General features: G+C 40.4%; 2 protein-coding genes across 3 annotated transcripts in view; both read left to right on the top strand.

The window, feature by feature from the left end:
- NEDD4L (NEDD4 like E3 ubiquitin protein ligase) overlaps positions 1 to 17,360 on the top strand; it is a 356,789-nt gene that overhangs the window by 18,814 nt on the left and 320,615 nt on the right. The gene's annotated exons all lie outside the window — the stretch shown is intronic.
- LOC143662022 (apoptosis-inducing factor 1, mitochondrial-like) lies at positions 6,296 to 15,537 on the top strand. Of its 2 annotated transcripts, XM_077135357.1 has the most exons (2): positions 6,296 to 10,047; positions 10,149 to 15,537. In XM_077135357.1, exons 1-2 carry the CDS (start codon positions 8,478 to 8,480, stop codon positions 10,154 to 10,156), a joined length of 1,578 nt encoding a protein of 525 aa, XP_076991472.1. In that variant the 5' UTR covers positions 6,296 to 8,477; the 3' UTR covers positions 10,157 to 15,537. The 2 variants fall into 2 exon arrangements, with proteins under 2 accessions (XP_076991472.1, XP_076991471.1); XM_077135356.1 differs by having other exon boundaries at positions 6,296 to 15,537.

Below are 17,360 nucleotides of genomic sequence, written 5' to 3'. Positions count from 1 at the left end.
AATCTGAAACTGTGAGATTAAAAAAAAAATCTGTGAGATTGTAAAGGCTATTTTTCCTGTTTTTCAAATGAGAAAACTCAGGCTAGAGAGGATGGGTCACTTGGCCAAGGCTACAGAACTGGAGTTTGAACCCAGGTCTGCAGGTAGCAGATTCCAGATATGCCCTTTTCAGTTCTCTGCACAGCTTTATTGCTCATAGAGATGCAAAGGAAAGAAACCTGCTGGATTAGGGGCTTCTTTCTCTGTTATTGGTGGCTCCAGACCAGAGGAGGCAGGAAGGAAAATGGTTATTTATAGTCAGCTGTGCACGGATTGAATTTTTCAATCCTGATAGGCTTGCCTTGTGTAGTTCAAAGCAATATTATCATTTAGATGTTGATTTTCCCCTGTAAATCTAAATATGGAAACACCTGCCATATTTTCCTTTAAAAATATCACTGTTTTAATTAAGGTAAGATAAAATACAAAAATAATCAAAACCCATTTTTTCCCTATGCTTATGAATTGTTGGAAGTTTCTCACATTAATTACCAAAGTATCCATTGAAGAAAGGACTAACAAGGGAAATTGGAGGGATCAGATAGGACAGCTCTGGATATAGAAGTTGTTGAACTATTTAAATACTTTGATTTGCAGAGGTAGGATTCCTACTGATAATTGGTTTGTTTTAGTTTGGTCTAGATTTATCACAGGGCTTTTAATAGCTCCAGATGAAACATGGGGTCTAGAACTCTTTTAGCTGTTATCCACTTTGGTTATCCAGTTCCCAGGTAAGATAGCAGTGTTCCTTTATAACATTAGTTTCGTATTATTGATACTCTCAAGGTTGCATATTTTAAAGCATTGTCTTTGGATGGTGCTCTGGATGAGGCTGCCTGGTTGAGACTGAGATTGTTGTTTTGGTGGATATGATTTCTCTGTATTGAAAATGGCTTTGTGTCAGGCCTAAGTTTTGTGCCATTTGCCTGGCACTGCGGTGCCCTGGCTCTTGGGACTATTCAGTGAGCGTGAAGTCTCTGTACCTCACCTTTCGGGACCAATCTGAAAGGTGCTGGGGTTTGACAATCCAGGCATTGGTTCCTTGGGGTAAACCCGTTTGTTGTACCTTCCAAATCGATGCCGATTTTGCAAGAATACAGATGCTTACAGTGACACGAAGGGAGTCAGATTGTGGAGTTGGTAATAAACCAAATAAACCAAGGCTTTATGAGTTCATGTTTTAATTATGGCGCAGATTAATATAGAATCAGAGGAAAGTGGGGCAAAGGAGGACTTAAAGCTTTGCACAGTGCGTTGCTGATATCGACATAGAGCTGTTGGCTAGCCTAGCTTACACACAGTCTTGAAAGAAGTATGATTTTTTTTTTTCAAGTTCTGATGGTCTAGATTCACATTTATAATATGAAGGTAGTAATAGGAAGTTTTGATAAAGAAAATGAAGGATCAATTAAAGGGACTCTTCTAAATTTAGCCTATACTAAAGAAAAGCTCAGAAAAAATTTTATTAATTTTAACATTACTCGAGTGTTTAATTGATTGTGCTTATCTTTTGTTATTGCACCAAGATTTCCCATTAAGAAATACTATGTTCTAATATTGCCTTCTTTGAGAAGAACAATTAGTTGTGTTTCTTTTTCTGCAATGGGAATATGACAGGTAATAGGAACACGACAAGCTTTCTTTAAGCTTGAATAAAGTAGATCCCCTCTAGAGAAAACATTAGTGAGGACGCTAAGTGTTACCTAAATTACTTTAATTAAAATGTTTCTTAAAACATTCGCCCCCCCCAAAAAAAAACACAAAAACTGGAAAAAAAAAAACAATTCCCAAACATGCAAGAAAGAATAAACATTCTTATGCCTCATATATCACTATAACACTATAACAACACAACCGATATTCAAATTAATGGCATAATTTCATTGTGACAGAAAATGCTGTTTTTCTAAAATTACATCTGTCATCCATGCACAGAAAGTACTGGTTCTCAGGGCAAGTTTTCCTTTCCTGAGCTGTCACGTGCCAGTCTATAGATACTTGTTCTGTTTTCGTTTATTTCCTTTAATCAAATTTCCTTTTTCCTAAAGTTGTATTAGCTGGCAGTAGAATACTGTTGCCATTTTGATTGTGTACAAGGGCCGACTGAAGCCCGGAAATCATGCGGGGAATGAGATAAAATAAAGTTTCGGTGGCTGAGAGATTTCAAATAGAGTCAAGAGGCTATCCTGGAAGTTATTTTTATGCATTATATAGGCATCCCTTTTTAGTTTTTAGTGTATTAAAATCGAAGGAAGTGACTGAAACTGTTAAACTGAATTCCAGTAGCCTTGATTCTTGAAGACAAATTGTGTAACTATATAGCTTTTAAAATGTTACCGTGTGATTGTGATAACCTTGTGCCTAACACTCCCTAAAACCAGTGTATGGACAGAGGAGTGAAAAAATAAGGACAAAAATGGATGCAGGAGCGGATAAGGGTAAAAAAAAAATTGGGTAGATTGCCAGCAGTACTAGTGGTCAGTGGTAGGGAGGGTAAGGGATATGGAATGTATGGTTTTTTTCTTTTTTCTTATTTCTTTCTCTGCAGTGATGCAAATGTTGTAAAAATGTTCTCTGTGATGATATTGTGAGCCATTGATTGTGTACTTTGGATGGACTCTACAGTGCGTGAAGATATCTCAATAAAAATAATTAAGAAAAAAAGAAATCATGGTGGGGGAACACTCAGTTACATAAGGTAACATTTGGATGCTCAAGAATTGTGCTCGTATTAATGTATTAAGAGTGTCATCGCTAGAGGCTTCCTGCATGAAACATGGTCCTTGCTCTCGAAGCCATACCCAGAGGGGAAGAAATCTGTGATGGGTGGGGGAGCCTTTCTGGATGGCTGATGGATATTGTAATTTCAGCTCTGCCATTACAGAGCTCCAGTCTGTCAGAATATTGGTGACTATCGCCTGTCCCCAGGAACTTAAGTACATTTTGATTGTCAATTAGATCGAAAATACTTGGTGTATCTATTGCTATTTGATTTCACACTAATCTTTTTTATTTTTAAAGACAGTTTGGTACTGAAAATTTCCCTAGTAAATGAACAAAACCATTTAATCTCTAATCTTTTCATCCCTTAGCAACCCTTTTTCCGTTGTTATATCAGATGACCTTGTTAATTTTCTAAGTGGTAAATACTTTTGTGGTTTGTCTTTTTTTTTTCCCCCAAAGCAAACAAAACTCATTTATTGGCTCTGAAGTCTCGGATGAGGTGGTACAGCTCAGGTCTCTGTGTCTTACTCAATGTGCAGCTGGTGTTTCAGCAACCACACTTCTAATTGTGCTGGTTTCCTGTCTAACTCTGGTGTTCTTGCCTCAAAAAATGTTAGATTCTCCCTTTGCCTTTCTTAGCAAGGGATGGCAATAAAATTAGGGACACTTAATTTTTACAGATATGTTGGACGTTGGTCATCTAAAGAGCAGTGCCAGTCAAGGTAGTTTCTTGGGGGGGCCCTGCATTTACTCTAATGGGGTGATCACAGATGGGTGGTGTTCTAGTTTGCTAGCTGCTCAAATGCACTATAACAGAAACAGAATGGCTTTTAAAAAGGGGAATTTAATAAGTTACTAGTTTATAGTACTAAGGCCAAGAAAATGTCCCAGTTAGAACAAGTCAATAGAAATGTCCAATCAAAGGTATCCAGGGAAAGATGCCTTGGTTCAAGAAGTTCAGGGTTTCTCTCTCAAGTGAGAAGGCATGTGAACATAGTCACAGTTTTTCTCTTGGCTGGAAGGGTACATGGCGAGCAAGGCGTCATCTGCTAGCTTTCTCTCCTGGCTTCCTGTTTGATGAAGCTCCCCCGGAGGCGTTTTCTTCTTCATCTCCAAAGGTTACTGACTGTAGGCTCTCTGCTTCTCGTGGCTATGTCATTCTTCTCTGTTCTCTCTGAATCTCTTATTCTCCAAAATGCTTCCTCTTTTATAGGACTTCAGAAACTAATCAAGACCCACCCGAATGGGTGGAGACATGTCGTCACCTAATCCAATTTAACAACCACTCTCGATTACATCACATCTCCAGGGAGATGATCTGATCACAGTTTCAACCATACAATGCTGAATAAGGATTAGAAGAAACGGCTGCCTTTACACAATGGGATTAGGATTAAAACATGGCTTTTCTAGAGGACACACATCCTTTCAAACCAGCACAGGTGGATTTCCTGGGACTCTTCCCTGCCCAGACTGTCTTCTCGGTCGGTTTGCTACTCTTATGTCTCATTACCTTATGGTAACACCTCATTAGAATGGTCTGAACTGAACTCAATACTCATCTTTCTCACTGTGGTTGGCTTTGAAGCTCTTTCTAGAGGTTAAATTTATCCCCTGGGAGCGCAGCCTGGCCAGCACTAAGAGTCTGGGATGTAATAGGATATGGGCTTTACTGGCAAGTACTCCAGTTTGAAGATGGACGGACAATGTGTTGAATGATGACTTGGGAGATAAATATTTAGCATCCCAAGGTGACTATAATGGTATGCCAAAGTTCTTGTTTTTAAAAAGAATTAGTCATATTATTTAATATTCACATCTTGTAGAGTTAGTATTAGGGAGGAAACTTAGTAACACTAAGCAAAATAACAGAAGCAAAATAACAAAAGTTACCGGTGGATTCTTAGAGTAGAAATGTATATACAATTTCCTATTTTTTTCCCCTCATAATCACTTAAGTCTCTCGTCTGTTTCCTGTTCCATATTGTGCTGGTTTGAAACTGTTATGTACCCCAGAAGCCATGTTTTTTAATCCAATCTTGTGGGGCAGACCTATTGTTAGGTGGATTTTGATTGGGTAATTTCCATGGAGATGTGATCCTGCCCATTCCAGGTGGGTCTTAATCTACTTGCTAGAGCCCTTTAAGTGAGAGACATTTTGGAGAAAACTCAGAGCCAAGAGAAGCTGAGAGAGAAAGAAAATGCCACAGAGACATTTTGGAGAGAAGAACCAGCAGACGTCACCATGTGACAGAGGAACCCCAGATGTCAGCAGCCTTTACTCCATGAAGGTGTCCTCTTGTTGATGCCTTAATTTGGACATTTTCACGGCCTTCGAACTATAAATTTGTAGTCTAATAAATCTCTGTAAAAGCCAGTCCATTTCTGGTATATTGCATTCTGGCAGCTTTAGCAAACTGTAACACATTTCAGGCTTGCGAGCATTTTAATCTAATTTTCTGTGTGTAGATACTTATCTGATGCCCTGGTGACCACAGGATTTGAATAGTGAAAATTTAAAGGAACTATTGCAGTATCCTGGTACCACAGCTCAGCTCCCTGACACTTTTGCTATTTTCATTTGAGGGGTTATCAGGGAATGATCTTACTCATTCTTTCTAGTGAAAGCAGTGCCTGAGAGTGGGGTGGAGTGAGCTTCTGCAGGGTCCTGAGGGAGCACACCTGGTTCACCTGGCACATGTGGGTTCACTTGGCTAAGTTGTGAACGTCTAAGTTAAGAACTGAAAGGAGTAGCTCTATGGCAATTTTGCAACATCTTCAGAACTTTTGTAACTGCCTGTGTGTATTATACTTTCTAATGTATGATTTGTGTCTCAGGGGAGCTGTTGAGTAGTGGAAACTAGAGAAAGGAATGTTGTATAGTGTTAGGTGGGTTGGAGGTAGGGTGAAGTGGCCTGGGGAGTCGGTACTTCTTAGCCAGCCTGGGGGAGTACAAGGCTGGTAGGTGACAGGTGGCGGTGGCAGCTGGGTAAGGTAGGGGAGTCTGTGTTAAGGTGGGGAGCTGGGCTTGAGGGTGGAACTTCCTGAAGGCAGCATGGGACTGCAGTGTTTGATAGCAGGGCTGCAGAATTCTTAGACACAAAGAATAGAAACATCTCCGCTGTTGCTGTTCTCAATGGCAATTTGTTTTTAGTTTCAGCAGATAGAAAAAATATTGTTGCTTGAAAGTGAGAGTGGTGGATAAGGGAAGAGTGAATATGATTTGGGGTCATTTGAGGTTAAAGTGAACAAATTCTCTAATGTCTTAAATTGTATTAGGTGCCTTAAAATTGCTGCTGTAAGAGACTAATAGAACAAAGGGAAAACATCCAAGTTCTTGTTTCTGCCATTTCCCTTCTTTTTTTTCAATTATTCATGTAAGAAAGGTTGGAACTAGAGAGATGATGTCATGAGGAAGTCATCCGTGAGTCACACCTGACCCTGAATGGATGGGAATACCCTGGGGTTGAGGGGATGGCCAGGGGCTTCTGAAGACACTGGGTCTTTAATTCTTCTTTTGAAAAGATGTATTATCTCGTGGCTCCCTGTTATACCCTTCTATAGAATAATTTATCAGAAAATATGACACTCTCCTTATGTCCTTTCTCAGCAAGTGTTAACAGTATGATAAGCACAATTGTTAAAGCTTTTATTTCTACAGCTTTTCAAGGTGGCTGAGCACCAGCCATGTTAGAACTGAAATTGAGGTCATCTCTCCAGGAATCAGCTTTCAGATGTTGAAGTCAATATAAATTTAGTAATGTGGAAAACTTATTGCTAAAAATATGCCAGTTTCTAATTGTTTTTCTCATGTGCTAGTGCAGTTTTAGGAAGCAGTTTTGGGGATTCCCTTGGAAGAAAGTTTGGCCTCGATAGAGGGTGATATAATGAATTTTCTGGATCTTTGTTAGACTGGAAGCTGTCACAGAATTTGAATGGGAGTGTACATGCTTCTATTACTATGAGTCACGCAGTAATACTGAGTTTAAACTCATGGTAAATACTCACTGCAGTTTTATGTAAGAATACAGGTAAGGGCCCTCAAATTCTGGAATGCAAGTGAGAATTTCTGAATATCCATTCTTCCATTAAAGCAATGAGAACACGAGCAAAAACTGTCAAAACAAAAACTAAGTGTCCATTCTAGCAAACCTGCCCTACGACAAATGTTAAAGGGAATCCTTTAGGCTGCCATGAAAGGACCTATACAGTAACTTGAATCCCCATAAAGAAAGGAAGTGCACTGATAAAGGTAGAAAGTACATGTAGGGCGGGCCACAGTGGCTCAGTGGCAGAGTTCTCGCCTGCCATGCCTGAGAACCAGGTTCGATTCCTGGTACCTGCCCATGCCAAAAAAAAAGCACATGTAAAAGACAGTATAATGTATTTTTGTAACTCCCTTTTTCTGATTTAAAAGACAGCTGTGTAAAGCAATAAATTATAAAACTATGTTGATGGATTTGTTATGTACAAAGATGTTGTATGACAGTAGTAGTAAAGAGTAAAGGGGAAGGAGCGATGCTATAATGGAGCCAAATTTTCATGTACTGTTGAAATCACGTCGGTATTAATTTGAACTATATTGTTTTAAGTTGAGATGTTAATTGCAAACAATGTAAGACACAAAGAAAACAGATGGCAAAATGGCAGTTGGAAATCCTACCTTACCAATAATTATGCTATTTATAAGTAGACTAAATGCTCACAATCAAAAGGCAAAGACTGGAAAAATGGATGGAAGAAAACCAAAATCCAACTGTATCAACTTATATCACAGGACACACTTTAGATTCAAATCATAAAGAGGTTAAAAGAAAAAGACGGAAGGAGATAAAACATGCAAACTATTCAGGTGAGGTGCAGTGGCAATATTAATATCAAACAAATAGAATTTAAAGCAAAATTTATTACTTGAAACAAAGGCCCTTTTATAATTATAAAGTCACTCCATCAGGAAGACATATCAGTTATAAATATATGTGCACTTAAAAACAGAAACACAGAGTACATGAAAAAAAAACCTGGAAGAATTGATGGGAGAAATAGACAATTCAACAAGTAATAGTTGAAGGCTTTAATACCCCACTTTTATTACTGGGATAGGACAGCTAAGCAGAAGATCAACAAGGAAATTAAATACTTGAGTAAGACTCAACTAACTGGAACACTGCACCCACTCAACAGCAGATTACATATTCTTAACTGCACATAAAATGCTTTCCAAATATGTAAGTAACTCTTGTAACACAACAATAAAAACATAAGCCAATTAAAAAATGAGCAAAATATTTGAATAGACATTTCTGCAAAAAAGATGAAAAATGGCCAATAAGTGCACGAATAGATGCTCATCATTAGTCATTAGGAAAATGCAAATAAAAGCCATAGAAATAAGCTCACTCTGCCCCAGGCGTTGCCGCCACTCCGCGGAAGTTTATGACCCAGGGCCGAGGTCTTTGCAAGTGTGCAGCAGCTGGCGCATGCGTAAATCCACTCAAATCCTCCCCGCGTGTCTCGCTGTGTGGACCAATCGTCCTGCAGCGCCGAGTGCTGCGCCTGCGCGAAAGGCCTCAGATACCTACTGTGTGTCAGACACTGTTATATACAGCAAATTGGTTTATCAAGACTTGACTCCTTAGCATGGAAAAGAAAGCTCTACCACTATATCTTGGCCTGACTGCAGAAAAATCTACAACCCGTAAACTGGGGCAATAATGAGAAGTCAAGAAGTGAAAAGGCAACTTGTTCCCCTAGAACTCCAGATGACAAGACAAATGGCTAGCTCTGGTCCATCAGGGGGCAAAATCGATAATTCTGTGTTAGTACTTATTGTGGGCTTATCAACAATAGGAGCTGGTGCATATGCCTACAAGACTATAAAAGATGACCAAAAGAGATACAATGAAAGAATTTCAGGGTTAGGGCTGACACCAGAAGAGAAACAGAAAAGGGCGACATCATCTGCTCCAGAAGGAGAGCCAGTTCCTCAAGTCAGAGTGCCAAGTCATGTTCCTTTCCTGCTAATTGGTGGAGGCACAGCTGCTTTTGCTGCAGCCAGATCCATCCGAGCTCGGGATCCTGGGGCCGGGGTCTTGATTGTATCTGAAGACCCTGAGTTGCCATACATGCGACCTCCTCTTTCAAAAGAACTGTGGTTTTCAGATGATCCAAATGTCACAAAGACACTGCGGTTTAGGCAGTGGAATGGAAAAGAGAGAAGCATATATTTCCAGCCACCTTCTTTCTATGTCTCTGCTCAGGACCTGCCTAACATTGAGAATGGTGGTGTGGCTGTCCTCACTGGAAAGAAGGTGGTACAGCTGGATGTGAGAGGTAACATGGTGAAACTTAATGATGGCTCTCAAATAACCTATGAAAAGTGCTTAATTGCAACAGGAGGCACTCCAAGAAATCTGTCTGCCATTGATAGGGCTGGAGCAGAAGTGAAGAGTAGAACAATGCTTTTCAGAAAGATTGGAGACTTTAGAGCCTTGGAGAAGATTTCACAGGAAGCCAAGTCGATTACAATTATTGGTGGGGGCTTCCTTGGCAGCGAATTGGCCTGTGCTCTTGGCAGAAAAGCTCAAACCTTGGGCACAGAAGTGATTCAACTCTTCCCCGAGAAAGGAAACATGGGAAAGATCCTCCCTGAATACCTTAGCAACTGGACCATGGAAAAAGTCAGACGAGAGGAGGTTAACGTGATGCCCAATGCTATTGTGCAATCGGTTGGAGTCAGTGGTGGCAAGTTACTGATCAAGCTGAAAGATGGCAGGAAGGTAGAAACTGACCACATAGTGGCAGCTGTGGGCCTAGAACCCAATGTTGAATTGGCCAAGACTGGGGGACTGGAAATAGATTCAGATTTTGGTGGCTTCCGGGTAAATGCGGAGTTGCAAGCACGTTCCAACATCTGGGTGGCAGGAGATGCTGCATGCTTCTACAATATAAAGTTGGGTAGGAGGCGGGTTGAGCAGCATGATCATGCTGTTGTGAGTGGAAGACTGGCTGGAGAAAATATGACTGGAGCTGCTAAGCCCTACTGGCATCAGTCAATGTTCTGGAGTGATTTGGGCCCTGATGTTGGCTATGAAGCTATTGGTCTTGTGAACAGTAGTTTGCCCACAGTTGGTGTTTTTGCAAAAGCAACTGCACATGACAACCCAAAATCTGCCACAGAGCAGTCAGGGACTGGTATCCGATCAGAGAGTGAGACAGAATCTGAGGCCTCAGAAATCACCATTCCTCCCAGCACCCCTGCGGTCCCACAGGCACCCATTCAAGGTGAAGACTATGGGAAAGGTGTCATCTTCTACCTCAGGGACAAAGTAGTGGTGGGAATCGTGCTGTGGAATGTCTTTAATCGAATGCCAATAGCGAGGAAGATCATTAAGGATGGTGAGCAACATGACGATCTCAATGAAGTAGCCAAGCTGTTCAACATCCATGAAGACTGAAGCTTCAGAGTGAACTGGGCAAGCATTTCACTGTCCCTGTCAGTAGGCAGGATAGGCGAGGCAGCATTTTTTATTCAGCAGACTCCTTCTGTGTGTATGAGTGTGAATGATCAAGTCCTTTGTGCATATTTTCAACCACGTAGACAAATTCCTAATGTTCACATCACGAAATAAAACCTGATTCTTCTAAATTAAAAAAAAAAAAAGCCATAGAAATACTACTTCACACTTACTATAATGGCCGTAATGAGAAAGTCAATAAGTATTGACAAGGATGTAGAGAAATTGTAGGTTCTTTACATTGCTGGTAGGAATTTAAAATGGTGCAGCCACTTTGGGAAACAGTTTTAGCAGTTCCTTAAATGGTTAAACCTAGAGTTACCATATGTCTTAGCAATCTTACTCCTCGATATTTACCTAAGAGAGTTGAAAACATGTCCATACAAAAATGTGTACAAGAATGTACACAAATGTTCACAGCAGCATTATTCATAATAGTTAAAAGTGGAAACATCTCTACTGTCCATCAACTGAAGAATGGAGAAAAAAAATGGGGTATATTCATGCATGGAATATTATTCAGCCATTAAAGAATGAAGTTCTGATATATAACATGTGTGAATCTTGAAAATATTATGCAAAGTGAAAGAAGCCAGACACAAAAGGCTACATAGTGCATGAATCTAGTTATTTGAAGTGTTCAGAATAAGCAAATCCATAGAGACGAAGTAGATCAGTGATTTCCAGGGACTGTGGGGAAGGGAGAACAGGGTGTGACTATATGATTATGGGGTTTCTTTTGGGGTGATGAAAATGTTCTGGAATTATATAGTGGTGACGAATGCTCAGCTTTGGGAATATACTAACAAGTCATTGAATTGAGCACTTTAAAGGGTGAATATTTTGATACATGAATTAAATCTCAGTAAAACCATTATTTAAAAAAAAAATACAGGTGGTAGAATGCTTGCCTTCCATGCGGGGGACCCAGACCATGCACCCCCAAAAAAACCCAACAATAAAAAAATAAAAGCAAATACTGAGTTATTAGTAAAACAGTAAAAGCAAATGGAACTGAGTTATTAGTAAAACAGTGTTTTAGGCCTATATGGCTGGCCTCTGCAAACTTTAGACATTTTGTACCTTAGGTAGAATTGTTAAATGCCACTTTTTCCCCCAGATCACCTCCACTGTCAGGTGCAGGGACAGCCTCTGTGTTGCTGGATTGAGGGAGCAGCGTTAGCATTCCTGGGCTGAGGAGGTTGTTTGAGAGGGTCGCAAGAGCTGTAAGACCACGAGCACACCTGCAGTTAATGAAAGAGCCTAGGTCTTCATCAGTGTTGGACATATGGAAAGTTTCCCAGCACTCTCATGACTCTTTGTTTACCCTGCCATTTTGCCCTCATCCGCTCAAAATCATGCTAAGAAAAAAAATAATAGAATGAGGAAAACCATAGAGATGATCTTGGGCAACTTGAGACTATCAGAAAGTACCTGCATGATTGTTCTGTAACTCACAGCTTCTCTTAAAGAAAGCAGGAGGCACAAAAATTAGAGCACATGGTTACTTTCCTAAGAAAAGTCAAATTTAATCCAATATTAAAGAGAACTTTTTTAGAAAGTGGAGTCAGTAATGTATACTGAGGTGGGTGGGTGAACTTTGCAAAAGAAACTTTGTTAAAACTAACTCACAAATTCTGTATCCCAAACAAAACACCACCTTGACTATAGTTTACTTAAGGGAAGAAATGGTACTATATATTAAGACGAGGTGACAAAGCTCAATTAGAAGGAAAACTGAATAGACTGGCATAAAGGCACAGGAGTTGGCTCTAAAACTTTTAACATGCAAAAGGTGATTGGTTCCAAGTAAGAACGTGGTAGAAAATATGAGACAGTGATAATTCAAGAATATGGAGAGTGAGGAAGAGATACTTCTCCTTCAGTGAAGAATTGGATATAGGGCAGTTGTTAGAATAAAATAATAATTAAAACACCAAGTATATTTGAATACTTTTACTATGGATTCATCTTATCCACAATTCTCTTAGGAGGGAGTATGCTATGCAAGATCTGATTCATGGTATTGTTTAGGTAGAGGTATGTGAGAGTGGCAGGAATTTCCTGTATTAGAGCGCTAAAGGGAACTAAAAGGCATGAGACTCAAGAAGGTACTTTTGAGAATTTTTTTCCTGCGGTAACTGAAGATCAATGTATATTGTTACTGTTTTAGTTACCTCATTGGTAAAGCAAATACCGTGCAACAGGTTGGCTTAAACAATGGGAATCTATTGGCTCAAGGCTAGGAGAATTCCAAATCAAGGGGATCATCAAGGTGATACTTTCTTCTGGAAAACTGGCAGGCTGCTAGTGATTCTTGGCCCTTGGCCCCTCTGACACATAGCAATGCACATCTTCTCCTGGCCTCCTCTTGTTTTCAGGTCCATTGACTTTTAGCTTTTTGCTACCTGTAGCTTTTTCGTCTGAATTTCATTCTACTTATAAAGGACTTCAGTATTAGGATTAAGACTCATCCTGATTGAGTTGGGTCCCACCTGAACTGAAGTATCCTCACCAAAGGTCGTGCTTACAGTGGGTTCACACCCACAGGAATGAATTAAGTTTAAGTATTTGTTTTTCTGGGTGATACGGCTCCTAACTGCCACAGTTACTTTTCTTTTGGAATGGTATAAAGCACTATGGAAAATAACCATTGCTGGCATCAAGAGAAATGATTATGCCATTTGATAAACATAGTGGACTAAATTACTCAGGAGTATTTCCCTTGATTACTTGAACTGTGATTGAGTGGAAATGTTACCTGCTCATGTTTTGCGGTCAGGATTTTTTTTTTTGATAAATTGAGAAGACTGCAAATATGCAAGACGAAAGTGTTCTATTTTGAAGCCAAGCCACACTGTGGCAGGTGTTAGTAATTTGAGTTGTGTAAACTGTAGTGTGGGGAGACAGAGTTGGCTAGTTAATGTCATGTGAAGAGCAAACCTTTAACTTTATTCTTGATTGTAATAGGACACCTTCCTTTCTAAAATTGAACACAGCAAAGGTTAGAAAAGCTTTAGTAGTAAGTATCCTACGAAGAACTGAGCCTCAGGTTTGGGATTAGTAATAAAATTAAGACGAAATTAGGCATGGGGTAAATTTTGTTTTATTTTAATGGACAACTAAGATAAAAAGCAAGAGGTAGGAAGGCCACGGAGGAAAAAGAGACTTCAGGCTTTTTAATCCCATTTAAACTCTGGATCCTCTTTCTTGAATTTCCACGTGCCTTTGGGGAAACCATTTACGTGCAGGGTAAAGTGAGAGTTAAAATAAGCCTATGTCCATCAACCAAGATAGGAGGACTCTATTTCAGTGGTTACCAAATACTGCTAATCACAAGAAGGGCTCCAGTCTTTTTCTCCAAAATTTTATTAAAAATTTCAAGCCTACTGAAAAGTTGAAAGAACTATACAGCAAGCACCATTGTATCTGCTACCTAGAGTCTACAATTAACATTTTATTCTAGTTGCTTTATCACGTATTTAATTCTTCTTATTTTTTTGGTGCATTTCAGAGTATGCAACACATAACGGTATAATTCAATGCCAAACATTTGAGTGTGTATATCATTAACTACAGCTAAATATTTGTTTATGGTTCTCTTTCAGGAGTTTCTTTTTTATTTATTTATTTTTACATGGGCAGGTGCTGGGAATCGTACCTGGGTCTCTGGCATGGCAGACAAGAACTCTGCCACTGGGCCACTATTGCCCACCCTTCCAGGGGTTTCTTAAAGACCAGATTGCCAAGTCTCATCATAGAACTTTGGATTTAGAAGGGTGGGCGTTGACCCAGGAATCTGGACTTTGGAAAGCTCACCATGGTGTATCCAATGAGATGAACCAGTTTAGGGATTGTGGTTTGAAACTTGTGTACCCATGTTCTTTAATCCTGATTCAGTATTGTTGGGTGGGATCTTTTTGATTAATTATTTCCATGGAGATGCGACCCATCCAGTTGGGGGTGGGACATTTTGATTAGGTGGTTTTCATGGAGATGTGTCTACCCATTCAGGGCAAGATTTTTACTGAAATTCTATAAGAGGGAATCATTTTGGAAAAAGCTCAGCCAACACAGAGACATTTAGAGATGCAGAAAGAAAATGCCCTGAGGGAAGCTGTTTGAAACCAAAAGCCAAAAGACCAGCAGACACCAGCCACATGCCTTCCCAGCTGATAGACATTGGTCTTTCTTTGAGTCAAGGTATCTTTCTCTGGATGCCTTAGTTTGAACATTTTTATGACCTGAAACTGTAAACTTTGTAACTTAATAAATCCCCTTTGTAAAAGCCAACCCATTTTTGGTATATTGCATTTCTGACAGGATTAACAAACTAAAACAGGGATCCTCTGTCCCAGGGAGCTGTGTGCTCTGGGCTACCTCATGGCTAGTCCTCACCTAGATCATGAGGGTAGGTTCTTACCCTGACCAGGAACATGGAGCGTCATTTTTGGCTTCCCTGATATCTTTTGCTAAAAATAATTGGTTCTTTATCGGGCAGTTTTGCCTCCCAGGAGATGTTTGGCAGAGTCTGGAGACATTTTTAATTGTCACACTGGGGGGTGGGCTGGTGGGGGCACAACTGGCATTTAATGGATAGTGTCTAGGAATGCTGCTAAATCTCTTGCATTGCACAAAACAGCGACCTATCAGAAAGAATGGTCCGGTCCCAAACGCCACCAGTGCCACAGTTGAGAAACCCTGGTCTAAAAAAAAAATATTTAAAGTGAAATGGGATTTTAGAGCTGGGTGGATCATAACCTACCTGGGTCTCCACTAAATACAGATTTCTGCTCGGAAAGTCCCTGATTTGTCATTTAATTTGCAAAAGCTTATTAGAAGGTCAGTTATCTCAAACTTTGCATGAATTTGCCTGAAAATGTCATGTCGCATATGACCTTTGCTTTTAATGTATCTAAAAATAACATATACAAAAGAGAAATAGAAATGATGCTTTGGAATTCTGATAATCAATGTCAAACAAAACTATTTGCAGATAGAGTTAGAGAGGGATGTGATAAGGTGGATGAAGGATGACTGTGAAGGGGATCTTCGGACTTTTCCCAGGGCTTTTAGGTTAATTAGGCCAGTTCTTCACAAAGTCCAATTTAGCTCCACAATGATTACTTTTTCTGCCTCCTGATAAAGATGTATTTCTACTGCTATTCTGAATGGTTATCTACACCTTAATGGTCTTAAAGAAAACAAATTGTAAAATGGGAAAGAGAAAGGGCTAGAAAGAGAGGGGGGAGGCATTTTCTTGAGGTGGAAAAGATGGGAGTGCGGGTGGGTGGGTGACTGCCCTCCAAGGGTGTGGGGAGACAATGGTGAAACGATAGTGAAAAAGCAATTTGGAAGTAGCCCACCTCTTGCTTGGTTGGTTTCCGGGACATGAGACGATATGGTGGGCGAAATAGACTGCCAGTTTGGATTGGGTGAAGCTGGGTTTAGACTCTGGATTGCTCAGTTCCTTTCACAGGTGTCTTCGCCTGTTGTTGAGGAAGAGTAATATCTCGTATGGTGGTTGGAAGATTAAGTGACACTATGAATGGGAGAGTGTTCCTAAAATTGACTCTGCGCTCCAAATGCTAGAAGATGTTCCACATGGCGGAAAGCAGTTGGGCCTGGTTGTGTAAAGGAACAAATAAGATTCCTGTGCCTTAGGGCATTTGGAAGGTGTTCCCTGCATGATGTGGGAGCAAAAAATCTGCTGGTTTTGCTGCAGGTAATGCTGATAAAGTAATCTCCATGGGAGTATTGGTCCAGCTCTGGGGTTTAATTATAATGTATCCTTGGGCAAATTACTTAATGTCTCTGATGTTAGTTTCATTCATTTCTCTCAATTTAAAACTTGGATAGGCCTTAAGGGTCCATCCATTTTTAGCATTCTGTGCTTCCAGCAGCCTTGGATTTCTAAAAGAAAGGCTCCTGGGAACCAAAATGCCAGTAGTGGTAAGTGTGGTAATAGATAGCAGTGTGCTATTTCATTCAGTTAACAGAAACGTTTACTATGTTCCAGCCCCCAGCCCCTGTTCTAAGGACTTTAAATTACATGTTTGTTTGTTTGTTTGTTTTCATAACATGGTATGAAGTAGTTAATGATATTATCCATAATGTATAGATGAGGAAACTGAGGCCCTGAGAGGTTCTGTGAATTACCCCAAGTGGCAGAGCTCCGTGGGACGTAGGCAGTCTCCCTCTGTTAGCCCCTGGTCCTGTCCCCTGCCCAAGGCCCTTGAGAAGAAGGCTATACTTTCAAGTTTTAGGGGTGAGGGTTATTGGGGAGATGAAGACTTGGAGGAACTGCTCCACTGTGGATGGGCTCGTGGAAGATTTCTTTTGTCCTTTTTAAGCTGGGTGTGGTGTAGGCTTATAAATACTGAAAGGAGAGTGTCAATGGAGGAGGTGGGGGTGGGTGCGGATGGGAGCCAGGACTTTCCTGGAGGGATTACCCTGTGATGGGGAATCCCCCTGGGCAGGGTTCTGGGCACCTGGCTCCAACATGTGCACCGCTGTTTCGAATGAGCGACATTCCACCCACATGTGGGAGCCCTGGCAAAAGCTTTAGCTCTGACATCATAACCTTTGAGGGTTTTGGTTCTTGCAGTGTTTGATAAACTGAAACTTGTGGGTTTGGTTTGCATAATAGAGCAGGATTGTTTGTATTAGAAATCCTATTCCCTAAAGATACTTTTGATCAGGAAAGGTAAGTGTTTATATATTCATTAGTTCGAGCTACCTTATGGATAATTAGGTGAAGAAAACCCTGTAGGTGGGAAAAAACTACTTGAGACCAGGGGAGATTTACTTTATCCCTGTACCCTACTACTTATTCGGAAAGTACCATCCAGTGTTGATATGTGTGTGTCCCTACTTGACTGCTGTAAATAGGGAGGGAGGTGGGTTTTGTTTTTGTTTAATTTATTTTTTAGCCATCAGGTGTGAGCAAGAAGGAAAACAGATAACAGTTGTTTACTAAAAGATAGAGTGAACCCGGTCTTCCCGAGTATCGGAGCTTGGGGGTGCCCTGGGTTAATTCACCTGTTTGAGGTGTGATGGGGTTGTGCTGCCTGGCCTGTC

The sequence above is a fragment of the Tamandua tetradactyla genome, chromosome 18 (assembly GCF_023851605.1).
Source record: "Tamandua tetradactyla isolate mTamTet1 chromosome 18, mTamTet1.pri, whole genome shotgun sequence".
In the NCBI taxonomy this organism is placed as follows: domain Eukaryota; kingdom Metazoa; phylum Chordata; class Mammalia; order Pilosa; family Myrmecophagidae; genus Tamandua; species Tamandua tetradactyla.
This window is presented reverse-complemented; position numbering and strand designations above follow the sequence as displayed.

What these genes read in the sequence shown, in the direction of transcription:
- LOC143662022 (XM_077135356.1), top strand. Translation starts at nt 8,478, where the DNA reads ATGAGAAGTCAAGAAGTGAAAAGGCAACTTGTTCCCCTAGAACTCCAG.